This window comes from Pristiophorus japonicus, chromosome 6 (genome assembly GCF_044704955.1).
Source record: "Pristiophorus japonicus isolate sPriJap1 chromosome 6, sPriJap1.hap1, whole genome shotgun sequence".
Classification (NCBI taxonomy): Eukaryota; Metazoa; Chordata; class Chondrichthyes; family Pristiophoridae; genus Pristiophorus; species Pristiophorus japonicus.
In genome coordinates, this window is record NC_091982.1 from 42,594,422 (window position 1) to 42,612,122 (window position 17,701).

At 45.6% G+C, this 17,701-nt stretch overlaps 1 protein-coding gene across 1 annotated transcript in view; it reads right to left on the reverse strand.

Moving 5' to 3' along the window:
- Positions 1-17,701, reverse strand: part of nalf2 (NALCN channel auxiliary factor 2) — a 507,847-nt gene that overhangs the window by 61,640 nt on the left and 428,506 nt on the right. The window contains exon 2 of the mRNA XM_070882035.1: positions 1,566-1,737. Coding sequence (XP_070738136.1) covers positions 1,566-1,737 — 172 coding nt within the window. The remainder of the gene's footprint in view (positions 1-1,565; positions 1,738-17,701) is intronic.

A 17,701-nucleotide genomic window follows, 5' to 3' on the forward strand; every position in this document is an offset into this window, starting at 1 on the left:
TCACATACTGAAGCAGTCCATGCCCGCATACAGCAAGATCTGGATGACATTCAGGCTTGGGCTGATAAGTGGCAAGTAACATTTGCACCACACAAATGCCAGACAATGACTATATCCAACAAGAGAGAGTCTAACCACCGCCCCTTGACATTCAATGGCATAACCATTGCTGAATCCCCCAACATCAACATCCTATGGCCAGAAACATAACTGGACCAGCCACATAAATACTTTGGTTTCAAGAGCAGGTCAGAGGCTGAATATTCTGTGGCGAGTGTCTCACCTCCTGACTCCCCAAAATCTTTCCACCATCTACAAGGCACAAATCAGGTGTGTGATAGAATATCTCCACTTGAGTGGATGAGAGCAGCTCCAACAACACTCGAGAAGGTCTGACACCATCCAGGACAAAGCTGCCCGCTTGATTGGCACCCCATCCACCATCTTAAACATTCACTCCCTCCACCACCGCGCATCGTGTTTGCAGTGGTTACCATCTATAAGATGCACTGCAGCAACTCGTCAAGGCTTCAACAGCATCTCCCAAACCTGCAACATCTACCAACAAGAAGGACAAGGCCAGCAGGTGCATGGGGATACCATCACCTTCAAGTCACACACCATCCTGACCACCATTTTGCACTTCAAACCATTATCCTGTTCCAATTACTAGAACAAAGTACAACCTTCTGGTTCTCCAGGCTGAGGTGGATGCACAGCAGGAAACACTAGTTCATATTCACATCTACTTTATTGCTAAAATTTATGAGTAGTGGAAAATATTCCCTCGATGATTTGGAAAATTGTGCTACACATATGTACCACAATATATCACACCTGTACCATCTACAAGATGCACTGCAGCAACTCGATAAGGCTTCTTCAGCAGCATCTCCGAAACCCACAACTTCGATCACCAAGGGCAGCAGACGCATGGGAACACCATCACCTGCAAGTTCCCCTCCAAGCTACACACCATCCTGACTTAGAAATATAGCACCGTTCCTTCATTGTCACTGGGTCAAAATCCTGGAATCCCTCTCCAACAGCACTGTGGGAGTACTTTCACCGCACGTGCTGCAGCGGTTCAAGAAGGCGGCTCACCACCATCTTCTCAAGGGCAATTAGGGATGGACAATAAATGCTGGCCTTGCCAGCGATGCCCACATCCCGGAACAAATTAAAAAAAAAGAAACTGAAGGCAGGGAACAGAAATCAATCCACTGATTCCCTGCTGGAAACTTTACGTTAACGTAGATGCTGCCTGACTTGCTGAGTATTTCTAGCATTTTCTGTTTTTATTTCAGATTTCCAGCAGCTACAGTATTTTGCTTTTGTTTTTGTGTCTATTTGAATGTTATGTGTGTGGGCAGGATCAGATTGTACTGTGACTGAATAGCCTGCTGTTATTCACTGTCTAGACGCAGCAACAGTAACACAAAGAGGGTCACTGGAGCAGATTAGAAACAGCGGAAGCAGCACTTGGAAGATATTTTTGAAAATTTTGCAAAGACAGAGCTAGTGTGATATTGTCTTTAGCATATACAATAGTGTTGGATCTGTACCTGTGCAGATGAAGCTTGGCAACCCGCCATAGATTAGGTCATCGTTGTCTGGTAGAATAAACGGACATCGGGCCTGGACTTCCAGGCAGTATTGCTTACAAGGAATCCTGCGAGGACACAGAAACTGTGTGGCATTGAAATACTCCGAGCACAGCCATGCTTTGTAGACTGCCTAAAAAAAACAAGGGAGGGGAGATTTGGGTTGGGGGTTAGAGGATAGAGAAAGAAAAAAACACACACGTTTAACAGGAGTCTATAAAAACTCTGGCATCTGTAAAGCTTAATGCAATTAATTTAAAAGTATTCACATTGTACAAACAAGTTTGAACCATTAAAGTGTCAGTCAGTCAGGTATGGGGTTCCTCTATGCCCTTTATTTTTCCCTTATTCTCCAAAACCTGATGTAATCTCTTTGTATGGCATTACATCCAAGAACAGTAAAGTATGCCAGTTCCTCAAATTCAATTTACAACCTGCCAAACATTTTTCCTAAGCTTACATTTTAGTAGTTTACAAAAATAAATTTCCAAAAGTTTTTGATTATTATATCCAGTGTTGTGATTATAGTTGGATCACAAACTGAAACTCTGTGCTCAATATTTTTTGTGTTGAGGGGAGAAAATCCTTCTTTTTAAAGTGGTTTATTTTATTCCCCTATCTTAGGTTTTTCTGAGTCTTGAATCATTTCCAGACCAGAGGCAGAGGAGTGACCTCCTCCAGGACTCCACCAGTGCAGCTCTGAAATTGGGAAAGAGTGAAAGCGGCCTCCAGTTGCTCTTTCGCTTGCATTTTATTTCTTTTTCTCTCTTTCCCTGTGGAGACGTGCATCACTTTCCCTTTTCATGGTTTCACAACAGTCCCCAATGATTGGACCTTGTCCACCACAATCCAGACTCTGTGGGAGGCAATTTTCAACTCTAGTGCAAATCTGGTGGCCAGCAAGCAGAGAGTCCACTATGCCCACCCGATGGCACCAATGGGAGATCCGAATCATTTTTGTGGTTGGAGCCGAGCCGGAAATGTACGTTTAAAGGGGATGGGAAAGGCAATCTGCGGTAGAAGGGGGCTGGAAAATTTTTTGGAGCCAGGAGGAGCAATCGTGCTCCTCTTGGCCCCACGAACATCATATGGAAAGCTTGCCTGTTCTGTTTCCAGAGCGGCCTCCCGTGATCCCTTTAAGAACTGCTGGTTAGGTCGCTCCAGATCCAGTGCCATTGGTACCTAAAAATTGTGTCAGAGTCCTACAACCTGCCTAGGACCTCGATTTAATTATAGAAATAAGGCTGTTTAGGCAGAAGTGCTGGTCACCTTGTTTGAGGCCCACTCAAAATTCGAATCGGGCAGCCTGTGGGTGGCAGATTTTTTTGTCTGTCTATCGCCTAGCCTTTCAGCGTGAATGGGCATTAAGGAGATGAAAATCGTCCCCTGTATATTTTAAGTGATCGGGCCTTGCAGCAGTTAAGTGACTCCGAATGAACAAATATCCTCATTACTGCAGGCAGCACCTGTACACATCCTGCATTGTTAACTGCTCAGCAGGATGGAAAGTGAGCACAGATATAAACTTTTACAGTATTTACTTATAATTTAAAATGCATAGAGAAGAACAAAGCCAGGATTAAGAATAGGTAAATATTACATGGCATCAGAACCTTTCTTCACAGAGATTGTAAAAGGTCAATTTGCTCTCTCCAAAGCTTCTTCCAGGATATACTTGAGACACACAGTCTTTTGTAGGTTCAACTCACAAACAGTTCACCAAACACTCCATCATCGGTAGCTTTCTGGCTTCTTGGAAGCTGTCCTGTCCCAGGACCCAGCCAGGTTTGCTTGGTGATCTTTTCTGTGAACTGTAAATGGCCTCCAATTTCTAAAACTGCATTTCTTTACAATTTATCAAATTACGTGCAATATACTACAAAAACACGAAAGAATGCTAATGAATTGCTTGTCATAAACCATTCTAAGTCAAATCGCAGGCACACATTTGTGAACACAACTGATCTGAAATGTTTCCAGTCAACAATTAAACATGTTCAGATGCTGTTTCCATGCTAATCATAAATTTGCACTACAAATCATTAGCCTGTTTCAATTACCAGAACAAATTACAACCTTTTGGTTCTCCAGGCTGAGGTAGATGCACAGCAGGAAACACCAGTTCATATTCACATATACTTTATTGCTAAAATGTACAAGCAGTGGGAAATATTCCCTAGATGATTTTGAAAATTGTGCTACACTATTTACCACAATATATACAAGATGCACTGCAGTAACTCGCCAAGGCTTCTTTGGCAGCACCTCCGAAACCCGCGACCTCTACCACCTAGAAAGACAAGAGCAGCAGGCACATGGGAACACCATCACCACCTGCAAGCTTCTTTCCAAGTTACACACCACCCTGACTTGGAAATATATTGCCGTTCCTTCATCGTCGCTGGGTCACAAACCTGCAACTGCCTCCCTAACAGCACTGTTGGAGTACCTTCACCACACGGACTGCAGCAGTTCAAGAAGGTGGCTTACCACCTCCTTCCCAAGGGCAATTAGGGATGGGCAATAAAAGCTGGCCTTGCCAGTGACGCCCACATCCCAGGAACAAATAAAAAAAATCAATACCCATTTAATATGTTAGCATGAGGAGGTTGAAGATAATGGCCCAGATTTTGCAGTGGTAATGATGACGAACTGTCAGCGTTCAGATCATTATCCCTCTGAAACTGACTGTAACTTCAGGATTTAGTGCATGCACACATAAACACGGAAATCCTGAAGTTGCGGGCAGTCATTCACTGCTCCGCCATAGGCTGCGCTGTGGAACTCCCCATAGCCGCCAATCAGTGAAATCAGTTCAACTGACGAAAACTTAAGCTTTTCCGATCTAATTGTGCAGTAAACATCCCGTTGTTAAGCCTTGTTGAAATTTGTGTAACTGGGGTTTTAACAGCTTATTGACTGCTGAACAACCGTTCCGGCCCTAACAAAAAAATTAGATATTTGTGGAATGTCAAATTTCTCCATTATGATAGAAAAGTTACTAGACTTTTAAATTAAAAAATATATATTTTTAAAGGTTGATTATGATATTTCAACTTCTACCTTAACCCTATATGTATATCTCAATATGTATTTCGCTCTCTGTAAAACTTATAAAAAGCAAATTGAATCGGTGCTTTTTATTTGCTAGTTTGCTGTCTGTGAGAATTCTTCAATGTGATTGGCTGCTTAGACAGCTTGATGACATCATGCTTTCTTCGTGGTCAGCATTGTCCACAAATTCCAAACCACTGATGCTATAGCATAACACCAGTATATCCGAGAGCTTCTGAGAAGACTAGAATCGCCAGAAGTTGAGTGGGTACATTGGTTTCTGCAGCCACAACCAAGTCTACAAAAAGAGGCCACGATTATTATCTTCGGCTCCAATATAAATGGTTGATTCTGGAGGAAGCAGAGGAGAAAGATGACCTGAGGCTTGGTAGTGCTCATTTGAAAACTTTCCTTGACATGAGCAGCAGAAATGCTGGTAAGGTAATCCGTTCTGATATGTGCATTCAACATGACCCCTTCCATCTGTCCATCTGACATTTGCTGAAGGGCATTTTATAAGATCCTTCTATCCTTAGAATAAAAAGTATTTAAAGCAATAGTATAGGATTTGCCAAATCTATTAAAAAAAAAGCCTGTCGATGCCAAGCAACCTACTGAAATAATATACCAGACAGTAGACTGTGGTTTAGAGATTCGGAGTTTATTCTAGAGCTAGCTCACATGTATCACTAATTTTGGGGAGAAACAAGAAAAAAAGAAACTCAGATAACTAATGATTCTTTCACTATCACGGAAAAGAAAAATATTAGATGATCACCAAACTGCCAGTTTGTGTTTCAGAGATTGGAAGGTTTGGGCTGGATGGACTTTTATATTAAAATAAGTGCTTTGTTTCAGGATGAAGGCCCAGAGAGACTTGTTTGATTTAACAGAATCAATCCTGGGAACTGAGATACAGATCCCAAGGGTTTATCCTGGGAATATTTTACACAGCTAGAAAGAAATGACTTACATTTATACAGCACCTTCCATGACCTAAGGATGTCCCAAAGCGCTTTACAACCAATGAAGTACTTTTGAAGTGTAGTCACTTTTGTAATGTAGCAATGCGGCAGCCAATTTGTGCACAGCAAGGTCCCACCGGCAGCAATGAGATAATGATCAGAAAATTTGTTTTAGCTAGATTGGAAATTAAAGAAACATGTATTTAAGGAAGAGGTTTTGAATCTAGGGAGTGTCCTTGGCAAATATTAGATTAGTCAATAAGTCTATATAAAAAGTCTATATAAAAAGGGAAGCCAATAGTTCTCCATGAAATATAGCCTGCTCCACTAAATTAAAAGTCATTTAATTCATTTTATATTGATTCACATAATTTTTGATCACAAATGACCTCCTATGATGTTTTATTTATATTGTTTAATTTGAATTACTGCATCTCTAAAATGATAGCTGCATGTGACACACTTTTACTCTGCGGTGAGGACTCAGACTTCAACAGGGTAGCAGGGGACGGACAAGAATGTGACAAAGATGCTGAATCTCAGGAGTTGCTGGCTCCACTTGAGCAGCAACAAGCTTGGAAATTCATCAATGCTTACTGCAGAACTAACTCTCTTAAAATCTGAATGCCCTAAAACAAGCATTCGAGGGATTACATCCCCTTTGAACTGTCGCAGCAATGGCACCGAACATCATGAACCCATAATATAGTTCACCCACCAGAAAGGCACATCCAGCCTTATGCTCCAGGGGAAAGGTATAATTGACAAGAAGGTAACCCCAATAAGAAATTAAAGTGCAAATGTGACATATTTATTGATGAAAATAGATGCTTCTTGTGTGGTATGCTCTTCCTTTCCACAGTGGTGCAAGTCTGTTGATCATTATCCCAGGGACTATCATAGTAGAAGGAAGTGGGGTGGCTGGCTGCCGGCTTTCCCCCAAGAGTTTCCTGGGATGGATGTGGCTGGTTACATCCTTTGCAAGGTCAGAAGATGTTCCTAAAATTCCACACTTATTGTTGCACCACTAGTTGGTGGCTATCTGGGCTTGCTTGGCTTCTGGCTCTGCATGAATCCTTTGATATGGATGATCAGGATGATCAGGTCTCCAGTCATCCTAGTTCAACCCTTGTCACTGGATAAAGGCCTAGCTCTGTCGAGCCCGTGTGGTGGCTGATGTGCAACGGTCACCAAATGTTAAAAAAATCCACGCGCAGGCATCTTCCGCCCCCTCAATTGGAGTTCAGGACTGGAACATTGGGTCCTTCATTGAAACATCTGTGAACTCTTGTGGAAGCAAGTCATCCTCTTTTGAGAGACCGCCTATGATGATGATGATATGGATGATAACTCATCCTGAGTGACACCTCCTTTACCCCTGCATCCCCCAACATGGAAATTTCATTAAGAATTGACTCACGGAGATCATAGCCCAAGGTTTCCATATCAGTTATGTTGCTCTTGAGAGAGCTCTACAGTTGTGCTTAGGACCTGTGATGGGGAACTCCATTGCAGATCCACTGGCAGGGGCCACGTGCTCCAGGGTGGCCTGCAGTTCTGCGATGCGGTCAAAAATCAGTACATATATACAGGCAGCGAACATCTCCATGTTAGCCATCTAATTGTGCAGGGTTATTTGCACGCTCTCAAAGGGCTCAATGAATTAATAATATTCAGCATATAGCCTTCTTTTGTAGCCAGGTCCTAGATGGTACCAATTGCCGAGCTCAGCATCTAAGGGTAGACTGGAGCTGGTGCTCAGCCCTACTTTCTGCTGCTCCTCTAATGCCACTTACATTTACTCCTCTTCACCCCTACTCTGTGCTTCATCCAGTGCTTCCTGCTCAAACTCTTCCTCTGGAGTGGCTAGTCCTGGACTGATGCTGGCTACAGGTAGTGAATGGTGCAGCATAGTGTGATGTGGATGGACCCTCCCTGGCTCGGTGACTTGTAGCTCCTCAGGCAACCCTATAGAAACACAAAGAGAAAAGGCACATCTTGGAACCTCCAAGTCAATTCTTGGAATACAATAGCCATGAATATGATGTAGTGATGGTAGTATGTTGTCTCTTGGCAAATTGCGTGAGTGAAGGGACTAATTCTTTGAGGGAAGAAAAAGATGCAAGAATGGTTACTAGCCTTCAGATTCAGGTTTGTCACCTGCATGAGTCTCTTTAATGGGACCATAGAGTGGTGGCGCAATATATCCCAGGGTGAGTTCTTCTAGATGCATGAGATTTGATGTGACCAACTGCCCACTCTAGTTTTCAGCTTCCCCCTTCTATTGTGAGCTTCCTTTGCCTGCAATTTAAAAGAGATTGATGAAGTACTGATTGCTTCCCGAGGCCTGCCAGAGCTATGCATTAGCCATTAAATTTTTGAAAACAAGAGTGCATAAACATGTAGCATGCAGGTGGATATTGGGCAAGTGTGTCATAGTGACACCATCCAGCAGTGAGAGGTGTGCAAGGAAGATGAAAGGATATTATACATGAATTTGAATTATATTTTGCCAGAGTTTGACACAGCAAAGGAAGCATCTCATGTGACTACTGAGCTGTGTGAAGGGAAGTCTGTGAATGTTGCAGGTATGCCATTGCAGAAACTGTAAAGTACAACAGTCACTTACCATAGCAAATCTCCTCAAGAATGTGTGAGGTTGCAGCCCCTCTTCCAATATTTGAAGGGGCTGCTCCTCAAATTCTGATTGCACTTCAGACCCACGCTCCTGATCTTTGAGCACCCTGTGCGGAGGGGAGAGGGCAGGTCGGAAGGCCTCCTCATAGAACTGCTCCTGGGCATGGCCAAGGGGGCCATCAGCCGGTCCAGGCAGCGGGCGGTCGAGCAAGTTGTTCAGCCCGACTGCCTGCCTCTCTTCTGTGGTTACATCTGAGCCAGGGTATCCCTGGAGATGGAGCACGCTGTGTCCACCGGTACGCTCGCGGCCTTGGGCACCGGAGGGACTGGTGTGCCTCATCACCCTCAGCAACCAAATTTTAATTTGATTTAAGTTTACCGTCAAAAGTTTAATTTGTTTACTGTGTCGGTTTTAGTGCCCCCCTTTTAATCAGGGGGCACTTGATTTATGGTTTCAACTTAAAATAGTTGCACTGTGAGTGGCTTAGCCAGTCACGTGATGTTCACAAGACTCAATAAAACCCCAGTTAATTGAGTTCAGGTTCTCCATGATGACGTGTGCAGCTGTGAGCCTGGTGTATGAACTGGTAGTCTTCAGTATGATTGTTAAACCTGTGCTAATAACCAGCCAGTTCTTTACAGTAAATGTGTCGCTATGAATTCTTAAGCAAAGAACCCATGAAGCAAATACACTACAGGCTGTTGTGAAGAGCCAAAAATTGCATTTTTTCTTGCCGGCATCTTGCTCAGCATGACTTCCAGAGCTTGCTCAAAAAAGGGAGCTGTCCTCCCTTCCCCCGGAAACTGGCATGCTCCTGCCTTATCACACAAGTGGAAGAAGATAAATGAAGTACTTTCCAAGAACAGTGTTAAGTCCTGACTCTAATGTACTGACTTACACGAGACACATGCTGAAGTCAAGGTCACTCAGGACCTGCACCTTTAATTCCAGCTCTCCAGTGCTGCACTTGCCTGAGACCTCTCTTTATATAGCACAGTGGGACAGGTATGGAGTGTCTCCTGCAAGTGCACCCCTGGTGGTAAGGTATGGTTATTGTTACAGGTCATATCCAGTTACAGTCGTGTATAGCATAGTAAGATACAGTTATATACAGTAATGTGAGATACATGACATCACCCTCCCCCAAGGTCTTATTGCCTTTATAGATTCAGTCTCTCAGGTGGTCTGCGCTCTCGCGTGGAGCGTCTTAGTTGTGGTTCAGTTGTTTACCTTGGTGCCTGTTTTTCGTTTGGTGTGATTGCTGGTATCTCGTCTGGGCTGTCTGTTTCGTTCGGTGTGATTGCTGGTATCTCGCCTGGGCTGTCTGTTGAGACTGCCCTTTCCTCAGGTTGTTCCACCTGTCTGTCCACCAGGTGTGGTGTGAGTTCCACATTGTAGTCTGCTTCTGGTTCTTCAGTGTTATCAGTGAATCTACTTTTTATTTGGTCTACATGCCTCCGGCAGGTTTGGCCATTGTCCATTTGTACAACCAGTAGCCTGTTTCCCTCTTTGTCTGTTACTGTCCCTACAAGCCATTTGGGACCCCGGCCATAGTTTAGCACAAACAATTTGTCCCCTATCTCATTCCATCACCCCCTCGAATTTCGGTCATGGTACTCAGTTAGCTTTTGGCACTTAGCCTCAACAATTTCATGCATGTCTGGGAGGATTAACGAGAGCCTGGTCTTTAAGGTTCGTTTCATCAATAGTTGCGCGGGGGGAATCCCAGTCAACGAATGCGGACGAGATCTGTATGCCAGCAGCAGTCGCGACAGGCAGCTCTGCAGCATGGGACCTTGGATTCTGAGCATGCCTTGTTTAATGATCTGCACTGCTCGCTCTGCCTGGCCATTGGAGGCCGGCTTGAAAGGTGCCGTCTTAACCTGATTTATACTGTGGTCAGCTATAAAATTGTGAAATTCTGCGCTGGTGAAGCACGGACCATTATCACTGACCAATATGTCAGGAATGCTGTGCGTTGCAAACATGGTTCTAAGGCTCTCCACAGTGGTGGAGGTGGTGCTCGAGTTTAAAATGGTGCACTCGATCCACTTTGAAAATGCATCAACGACTACGAGGAACATTTTGCCCATGTATGGGCCCGCATAGTCTACATGCACCCGCGACCACGGTTTGGTGGGCCAGGGCCAGGGGCTTAGGGGGGCCTCCCTGGGGGCATTACTGAGTTGGGCACAAATGGTGCACCAATGGACGCCGAGCTCCAAGTCTGCGTCAATGCCAGGCCACCAGACATGAGATCTGGCTATGGCCTTCAAAAGGACGATCCTGGGTGCTCGCGATGGAGCTACTGGACAAACGCCTCCCTGCCTTGTAAGGGCATAACTACTCGGCTGCCCCACATCAGGCAGTAAGCCTGTAGTGAGAGTTCATGCATGCACCTATGGAAGGGTTTGACCTCCTCGGGGCAGGCATCGCGAGCCTCTGCCCAGTATATAGATGACCTGGAAGAGGGGACAGAGTGTAGTGTAACTAAATTTGCAGATGACACAAAGATTAGTGGGAAAGCGGGTTGTGTAGAGGACACAGAGAGGCTGCAAAGAGATTTAGATAGGTTAAGCGAATAGGCTAAGGTTCGGCAGATGGAATACAATGTCGGAAAGTGTGAGGTCATCCACCTTGGGAAAAAAAACAGTAAAAGGGAATATTATTTGAAATAGGGAGAAATTACAACATGCTGAGGTGCAGAGGGACCTGGGGGTCTTTGTGCATGAATCCCAAAAAGTTAGTTTGCAGGTGCAGCAGGTAATCAGGAAGGTGAAAGGAATGTTGGCCTTCATTGCGAGAGGGATGGAGTACAAAAGCAGGGAGGTCCTTCTGCAACTGTACAGGGTAATGGTGAGGCCGCACCTGGAGTACTGCGTGCAGTTTTGGTCATCTTACTTAAGGAAGGATATACTAGCTTTGGAGGGGGTACAGAGATGATTCACTCGGCTGATTCTGGAGATGAGGGAGTTACCTTATGATGATAGATTGAGTAGACTGGGTCTTTACTCGTTGGAGTTCAGAAGGATGAGGGGAGATCTTATAGAAACATTTAAAATAATGAAAGGGATAGACAAGATCGAGGCAGAGAGGTTGTTTCCACTGGTAGGGGAGACTGGAACTAGGGGGCACAGCCTCAAAATACGGGGGAGCCAATTTAAAAACAAGTTGAGAAGGAATTTCTTCTCCCAGAGGGTTGTGAATCTGTGGAATTCTCTGCCCAAGGAAGCAGTTGAGGCTAGCTCATTGAATGTATTCAAGTCACAGATAGATAGATTTTTAACCAATAAGGGAATTAAGGGTTACGGGGAGCGGGCGGGTAAGTGGAGCTGAGTCCACGGCCAGATCAGCCATGATCTTGTTGAATGGTGGAGCAGGCTCGAGGGGCTAGATGGCCTACTCCTGTTCCTAATTCTTATGTTCTTATGTTCTTTAAAACGCATCTTTTAACGAGAGAGACCTGGTCGTCCAGGCTCTGATTTGGCGAGCCGTCATGGGCGAACCTGTGGATTCAAAGGCATTGATTGCCATGACCATCTCACAGTCCTGTTCATCAGACCCTTCTGTGGTTGCCAGGGGTAGCCTGGTAAGCGCGTTGGCACAGTTGTCTGTGCCTGGTCTGTGCCTTATCGTGTAGTCATAAGCCGCCAGCATCAGTGCCCACCGCTGAATGCGCGCTGAGACGTTGGCGTTGATTGCCTTGCCCTCGGATAGTAGGGATGTGAAGGGTTTGTGGTCGGTTTCTAACACAAACTTGGCCCTGAAAAGCTATTCGTGCATCTTTTTGACACCGTACACGCATGTGAGCGCCTCCTTCTCAACCATATCGTACCTGCGCTCCGCCCGCGAAAGTGAGCTGGAGGCATAAGCAACGGGCTGCAATTTACTCGCATCATTGACATGCTGTAAAATGCACCCGGTCCCGTATGCTGATGCATCACACGTAAGGACTAACTTTTTACCTGGGTCAAAAAAGGCTAAAACGCTCTTGGAACATAGAGGGTTGCGTGCCTTATTGAAGGCGCGTTCTTGGGCGTCCCCCCAAAACTAATCGCACCCCTTTCTGAGTAGCACGTGGAGAGGCTCCAGCAGCATGCTCAAATTCTGCATAAAGTTCCCAAAGAAATTGAGTAGCCCGAGAAAGGCGTGCAGTTCCGAGACATTCCGGGGCGTGGGTGCCAGGTGAATTTTTTCGGTTTTGGATTCGGTTGGGCGGATTCCATCAGCGGTAATCCTTCTGCCCAAAAATTCAACCTCAGGTGTGAGAAACAGACACTTGGATTTCTTAACTCTTAGGCCTATCCAATCCAATCGACTTAGTACTTCCTCAAGATTGCGGAGATGAGAGTCGGTGTCCCTGCCCGTGATGAGTATGTCATCTTGAAACACAACCGTCCCCGGGATGGACTTGAGCAGACTTTCCATGGAATATAACAGCTGCCGACCTGATGCCGAATGGGTATCGATTGTACACAAAAATGGCTCGATGTGTGTTGATGGTGGTGAGTAGCTTAGACTCTTCGGTCAGTTCTTGCGTCATATACGCAGATGTGAGGTCAAGTTTCGAGAAAAGTTTTCCTCCAGCCAATGTGGCAAATAGGTCCTCCGCTCTGGGCAGTGGGTATTGGTCCTGTAGGGAGACCCTGTTTATGGTAGACTTGTAATCCCCTCAGGTTCGTACGGATCCATCAGGCTTCATGACGGGGACGATGGGGCTTGCCCAGTTGCTGAATTCCACGGGAGAAATTATGCCTTCCTGCAGAAGCTGGTCCAGTTCGTTTTCAATCTTTTCCCTCATCACATAAGGCACAGCTCCAGCCTTGTGATGGACCGGTCTGGCATTCTGTGTGATGTAGATTCTAACTTTAGCCCCTTTGAAGGTCCCCATACCTGGCTGAAAGAGATGTTCAAAACGGCTTAGAACTGTTGAGCAGGAGGTCCATTCCTCTGACGACACGGCGTGAACATCATCCCATTTCCAATTAAGTTCTGCTAGCCCGCTTCTCCCCAACAGGGCTGGGAGATCCCCGGGGACAATCCACAGGGAAAGTCAGTGCACCATCCCTTTGTGTGTGACTTAGAGCATGGCGTTACGAAGGACTGGGACGATTTCTTTAGTAATGGTCCTTAGTTTGGTGTCGATCTTTGTGAGTTTTGGTCTGTTGCTTTTGTGCGGCCACAGCTATTCAAATTGTTGAACGCTCATGAGGGATTGACTGGCCCCCGTGTCCAGTTCCATGTTGACGGGTATCCCGTTGAGTAGAACCCTCATCATAATTGGAGGCGTCTTGGTGTAAGAACAGTAGACATTGATCGTGTTAACCCGCTGTACCTCGACGTCCCATGCACTGTTCCAACCGTCTTCTGGTCCGCTTTCCGACCCTTCCGATTCGTATACCAGCCGAGCTGCTGTTTTTCTGCACATGCGAGCCAGATGCCCTGTGTAGTTGCAGTTTCTGCAAACGGCATGCTGAAATCGACACACCCTGGTTGATTGCCTTCCCCCACATCTCCAACACAGGCCGTTTCCATTGTTTCCGAAGGATGAGCTGCGTCTGGCTGATCTCCCTTGAGCTTCTCTCAATTTGTTGTTGATTGCTCGCATTGTGGGTTGATGAGGTGTGATCGACCGTTCATGTGGCCCTTGATTTTGATGGCTTCTGGCGCCACTGTCTGCTGTTGAAGGCCTGCTCTCCTGCCTTTGTCTGTGTGTGTGGGTAGCGGTTTGTTTCACAATGTGAACCCCTTGTTCCGATGCCTCGTTGGTTGTCGTACCCGAAGGATAGATCAGTCTCGTTTCTTCTTCGCCTGCCAAGAACGTCTGTGCGACCAGTGCTGCTGCCTCTAGAGTCAAGTTCTTAGTCTCTATAAGCTTTCGGAATATGCCGGGCATGGCCTATTCCTTCAATAAAAAAGTCTCTCAGTACTTCTCTCCTTAGGTCATCGGGGAACTCACATGAACTAGCCAGCCTCCGAAGTTCCGCCACGAAGTCGGGTATGCTTTGGCCCACACAGCATCTGTAGTTGTAGAGCCTTTGCCTGGCCATGTGTAGGCTGCTCGTTGGCTTCAGGTGGTCTCTCACCAGTGTGCTCAACTCCTCAAACGACTTGCTTGCTGGTTTCTCGGGTGCTAGCAAGTCTTTCATTAAAGCGTATGTTTTCGAGCCACAGCTGGTCAAGAGATGGGCTCTTCTCTTGTCTGCCTTATCATCGCCCAGCCAGTCTTTGGTCACAAAGCTTTGCTGGAACCTTTCTATAAAGTCATCCCAATTGCCTCCAGCATTGTATTTCTCATCTGAGCTGTTGGTAGCCATTCTGTGGTTTCTGTGATCCCATCCTCGTCGCCACTGTTAAGTCCTGACTCTAATGTACTGACTTACACGAGACACATGCTGAAGTCAAGGTCACTCAGGACCTGCACCTTTAATTCCAGCTCTCCAGTGCTGCACTTGCCTGAGACCTCCCTTTATATACCACAGTGGGACAGGTATGGAGTGTCTCCTGCAAGTGCACCCTGGTGGTAAGGTATGGTTATTGTTACAGGTCATATCCAGTTACAGTCATGTATAGCATGGTAAGATACAGTTATATACAGTAATGTGAGATACATGACATCCAGGAAGTCCAATTACCATCTTAAGGAGTTGCACCTGCACATTTATGCCTCTGCCCAGAAGAGCTCCTCCCAAGCCTTTGCACTCTCAGAGTGTGACACAAATTGTGCTGGGAGCGCATTTGACCTGGCACATTTCATGTTTCTGGAGCACAGAGGGGATCTGCTCATAAAACCCATCTACTCCACTCCCCTCACACGGAGGAGTGGGAGGGAAGCCCAGAGTAGGAGGGCCAAATATTTGCTTCTAGGGCCCAGAGGAGCACTCCTGCTCCTTTTAACACACAAGGAAACCAAGAAATGTTTTAATACCTTTTCTGGGCCTCTTCCAGCCATGCTCCTGCTTGCAGCCAAGTTTCAATGGCAGGTCCAATATTGTGCATGATTGCTGCAATTGGAAGTTAAAATTGCATTGGGACCTAATTATGTAATAGGAACCCATATTTAAATATTAATGAGGCTATGCCTGCCTGCAGTGGGTGGCCCTGACAGGACCGAAAACCGACAGTTAAAATGGCGGTAGGTGGGAGCACGGCGGGAATAGAGAAGGAAGTGCATGACCGCCATTTTAACCACTTGCTGGCTCTGTTTCCGCCGGGTGGGCAAGGTTAAAATCGGACCTGAAATAAATAAGAACATAAGAATTAGGAACAGGAGTAGGCCATCTAGCCCTTCGAGCCTGCTCCGTCATTCAAAAAGATCATGGCTGATCTGGCCGTGGACTCAGCTCCACTTACCCGCCCGCTCCCCATAATCCTTAATTCCCTTATTGGTTAAAAATCTATCTATCTGTGATTTGAATACATTCAATGAGCTAGCCTCAACTGTTTCCTTGGACAGAGAATTCTACAGATTCACAACCCTCTGGGAGAAGAAATTCCTTCTCAACTCGGTTTTAAATTGGCTCCCCTGTATTTTGAGGCTGTGCCCCCTAGATCTTGTCTCCCCGACCAGTGGAAACAACCTCTCTGTCTCTATCTTGTTTATCCCTTTCATTATTTCAAATGTTTCTATAAGATCACCCCCCATCCTTCTGAACTCCAACGAGTAAAGACCCAGTCTACTCAATCTACCATCATCTTCGGAATCAGCCTAGTGAGTCGTCTCTGTACCCCCTCCAAGGCTAGTATATCCTTCCTTAAGTAAGGTGACCAAAACTGCACGCAGTACTCCAGGTGTGGCCCTACCAATACCCTATACAGTTGCAGCAGGACCTCCCTGCTTTTGTACTCCATCCCTCTCGCAATGAAGGCCAACATTCCATTCACCTTCCTGATTACCTGCTGCACCTGCAAACTAACTTTTTGGGATTCATGCACAAAGACCGGAGGGACTGGAGTGCATCATCACGCCCGGCAACCAAATTTTAATTTGATTTTACGTTTTAAAGTTAATTTGTTTTAATTGCCGGTGCTTTTAGTGTCCCCTTCCCTTTTATAGGGGGCACTGGGGAAAAATTGTGATTTTAGTGCCAAAAAAAAAAAAAAAAAAGGGCCTTGTAAATGTCTGGAGTGTCACCCAGGTCGGGTGGCACCGTTTAATGTTTTATGTTTTCACAGATAAACTCAAAAGAGTTTCATGCACAAAGACACGCGGTGTCCACCGGTACGCTCGCGGCCTTCCGCGAGAGGTGGGCACCGGAGGGACTGGAGTGCATCATCACGCCCGGCAACCAAATTTTAATTTGATTTTACGTTTTTTAAGTTTAATTTGTCTTAATTGCCGGTGCTTTTAGTGTCCCCCTTCCCTTTTATAGGGGGCACTGGGGAAAATTGTGATTTTAGTGCCCAAAAAAAAAACAAAAAAAAAAACAAAAAAAAACAAAAAAAAAGGGGGGGGGGGGAAAAAAAAGGGCCTTGTAAATGTCTGGAGTGTCACCCAGGTCGGGTGGCACCGTTTAATGTTTTTATGTTTTGCAGGTAAACTCAAAAGAGTTTCATGCACAAAGACACGCGGTGTCCACCGGTACGCTCGCGGCCTTCCGCGAGAGGTGGGCACCGGAGGGACTGGAGTGCATCATCACGCCCGGCAACCAAATTTTAATTTGATTTTACGTTTTAAAGTTTAATTTGTTTTCATTGCCGGTGCTTTTAGTGTCCCCCTCCCCTTTTATAGGGGGCACTGAAAAAATTTGATTTTAGCGCCCCAAAAAAAAACCACAAAAAAAAGAAAAAAAAAAAGGGGCCTTGAAAATGTCTGGTGTGTCACCCAGGTCGGGTGGCACGGTTTAATGTTTTATGTTTTTGCAGGTGAACTCCAAAAAGAGTTTCATGCACAAAGACCCCCAGGTCCCTCTGCACCGCAGCATGTTGTAATTTCTCCACATTCAAATAATATTCCCTTTTACTGTTTTTTTTCCCCAGGTGGATGACCTCACATTTTCCGACATTGTATTCCATCTGCCATACCTTAGCCCATTCGCTTAACCTATCTAAATCACTTTGCAGCCTCTCTGTGTCCTTCACACAATCCGCTTTCCCACTAATGTGCATCTGCCAATTTTGTTACACTGCACTCTGTCCCCTCTTCCAGGTCATCTGTATATATTGTAAACAGTGTGCTCTCAGCACCGATCCCTGTGGCACACCACTAACCACCGATTTCCAACCCGAAAAGGACCCATTTATCCTGACTCTCTGCTTTCTGTCAGCCAGCCAATTCTCGATCCATGCTAATACATTTCCTCTGACTCCGCGTACCTTTATCTTCTGCCGTAACCTTTTGTGTGGCACCTCATCGAATGCCTTTTGGAACTCTAAATACACCACATCCATCGGTACACCTCTATCCACCATGCTCGTTATATCCTCAAAGAATTCCAGTA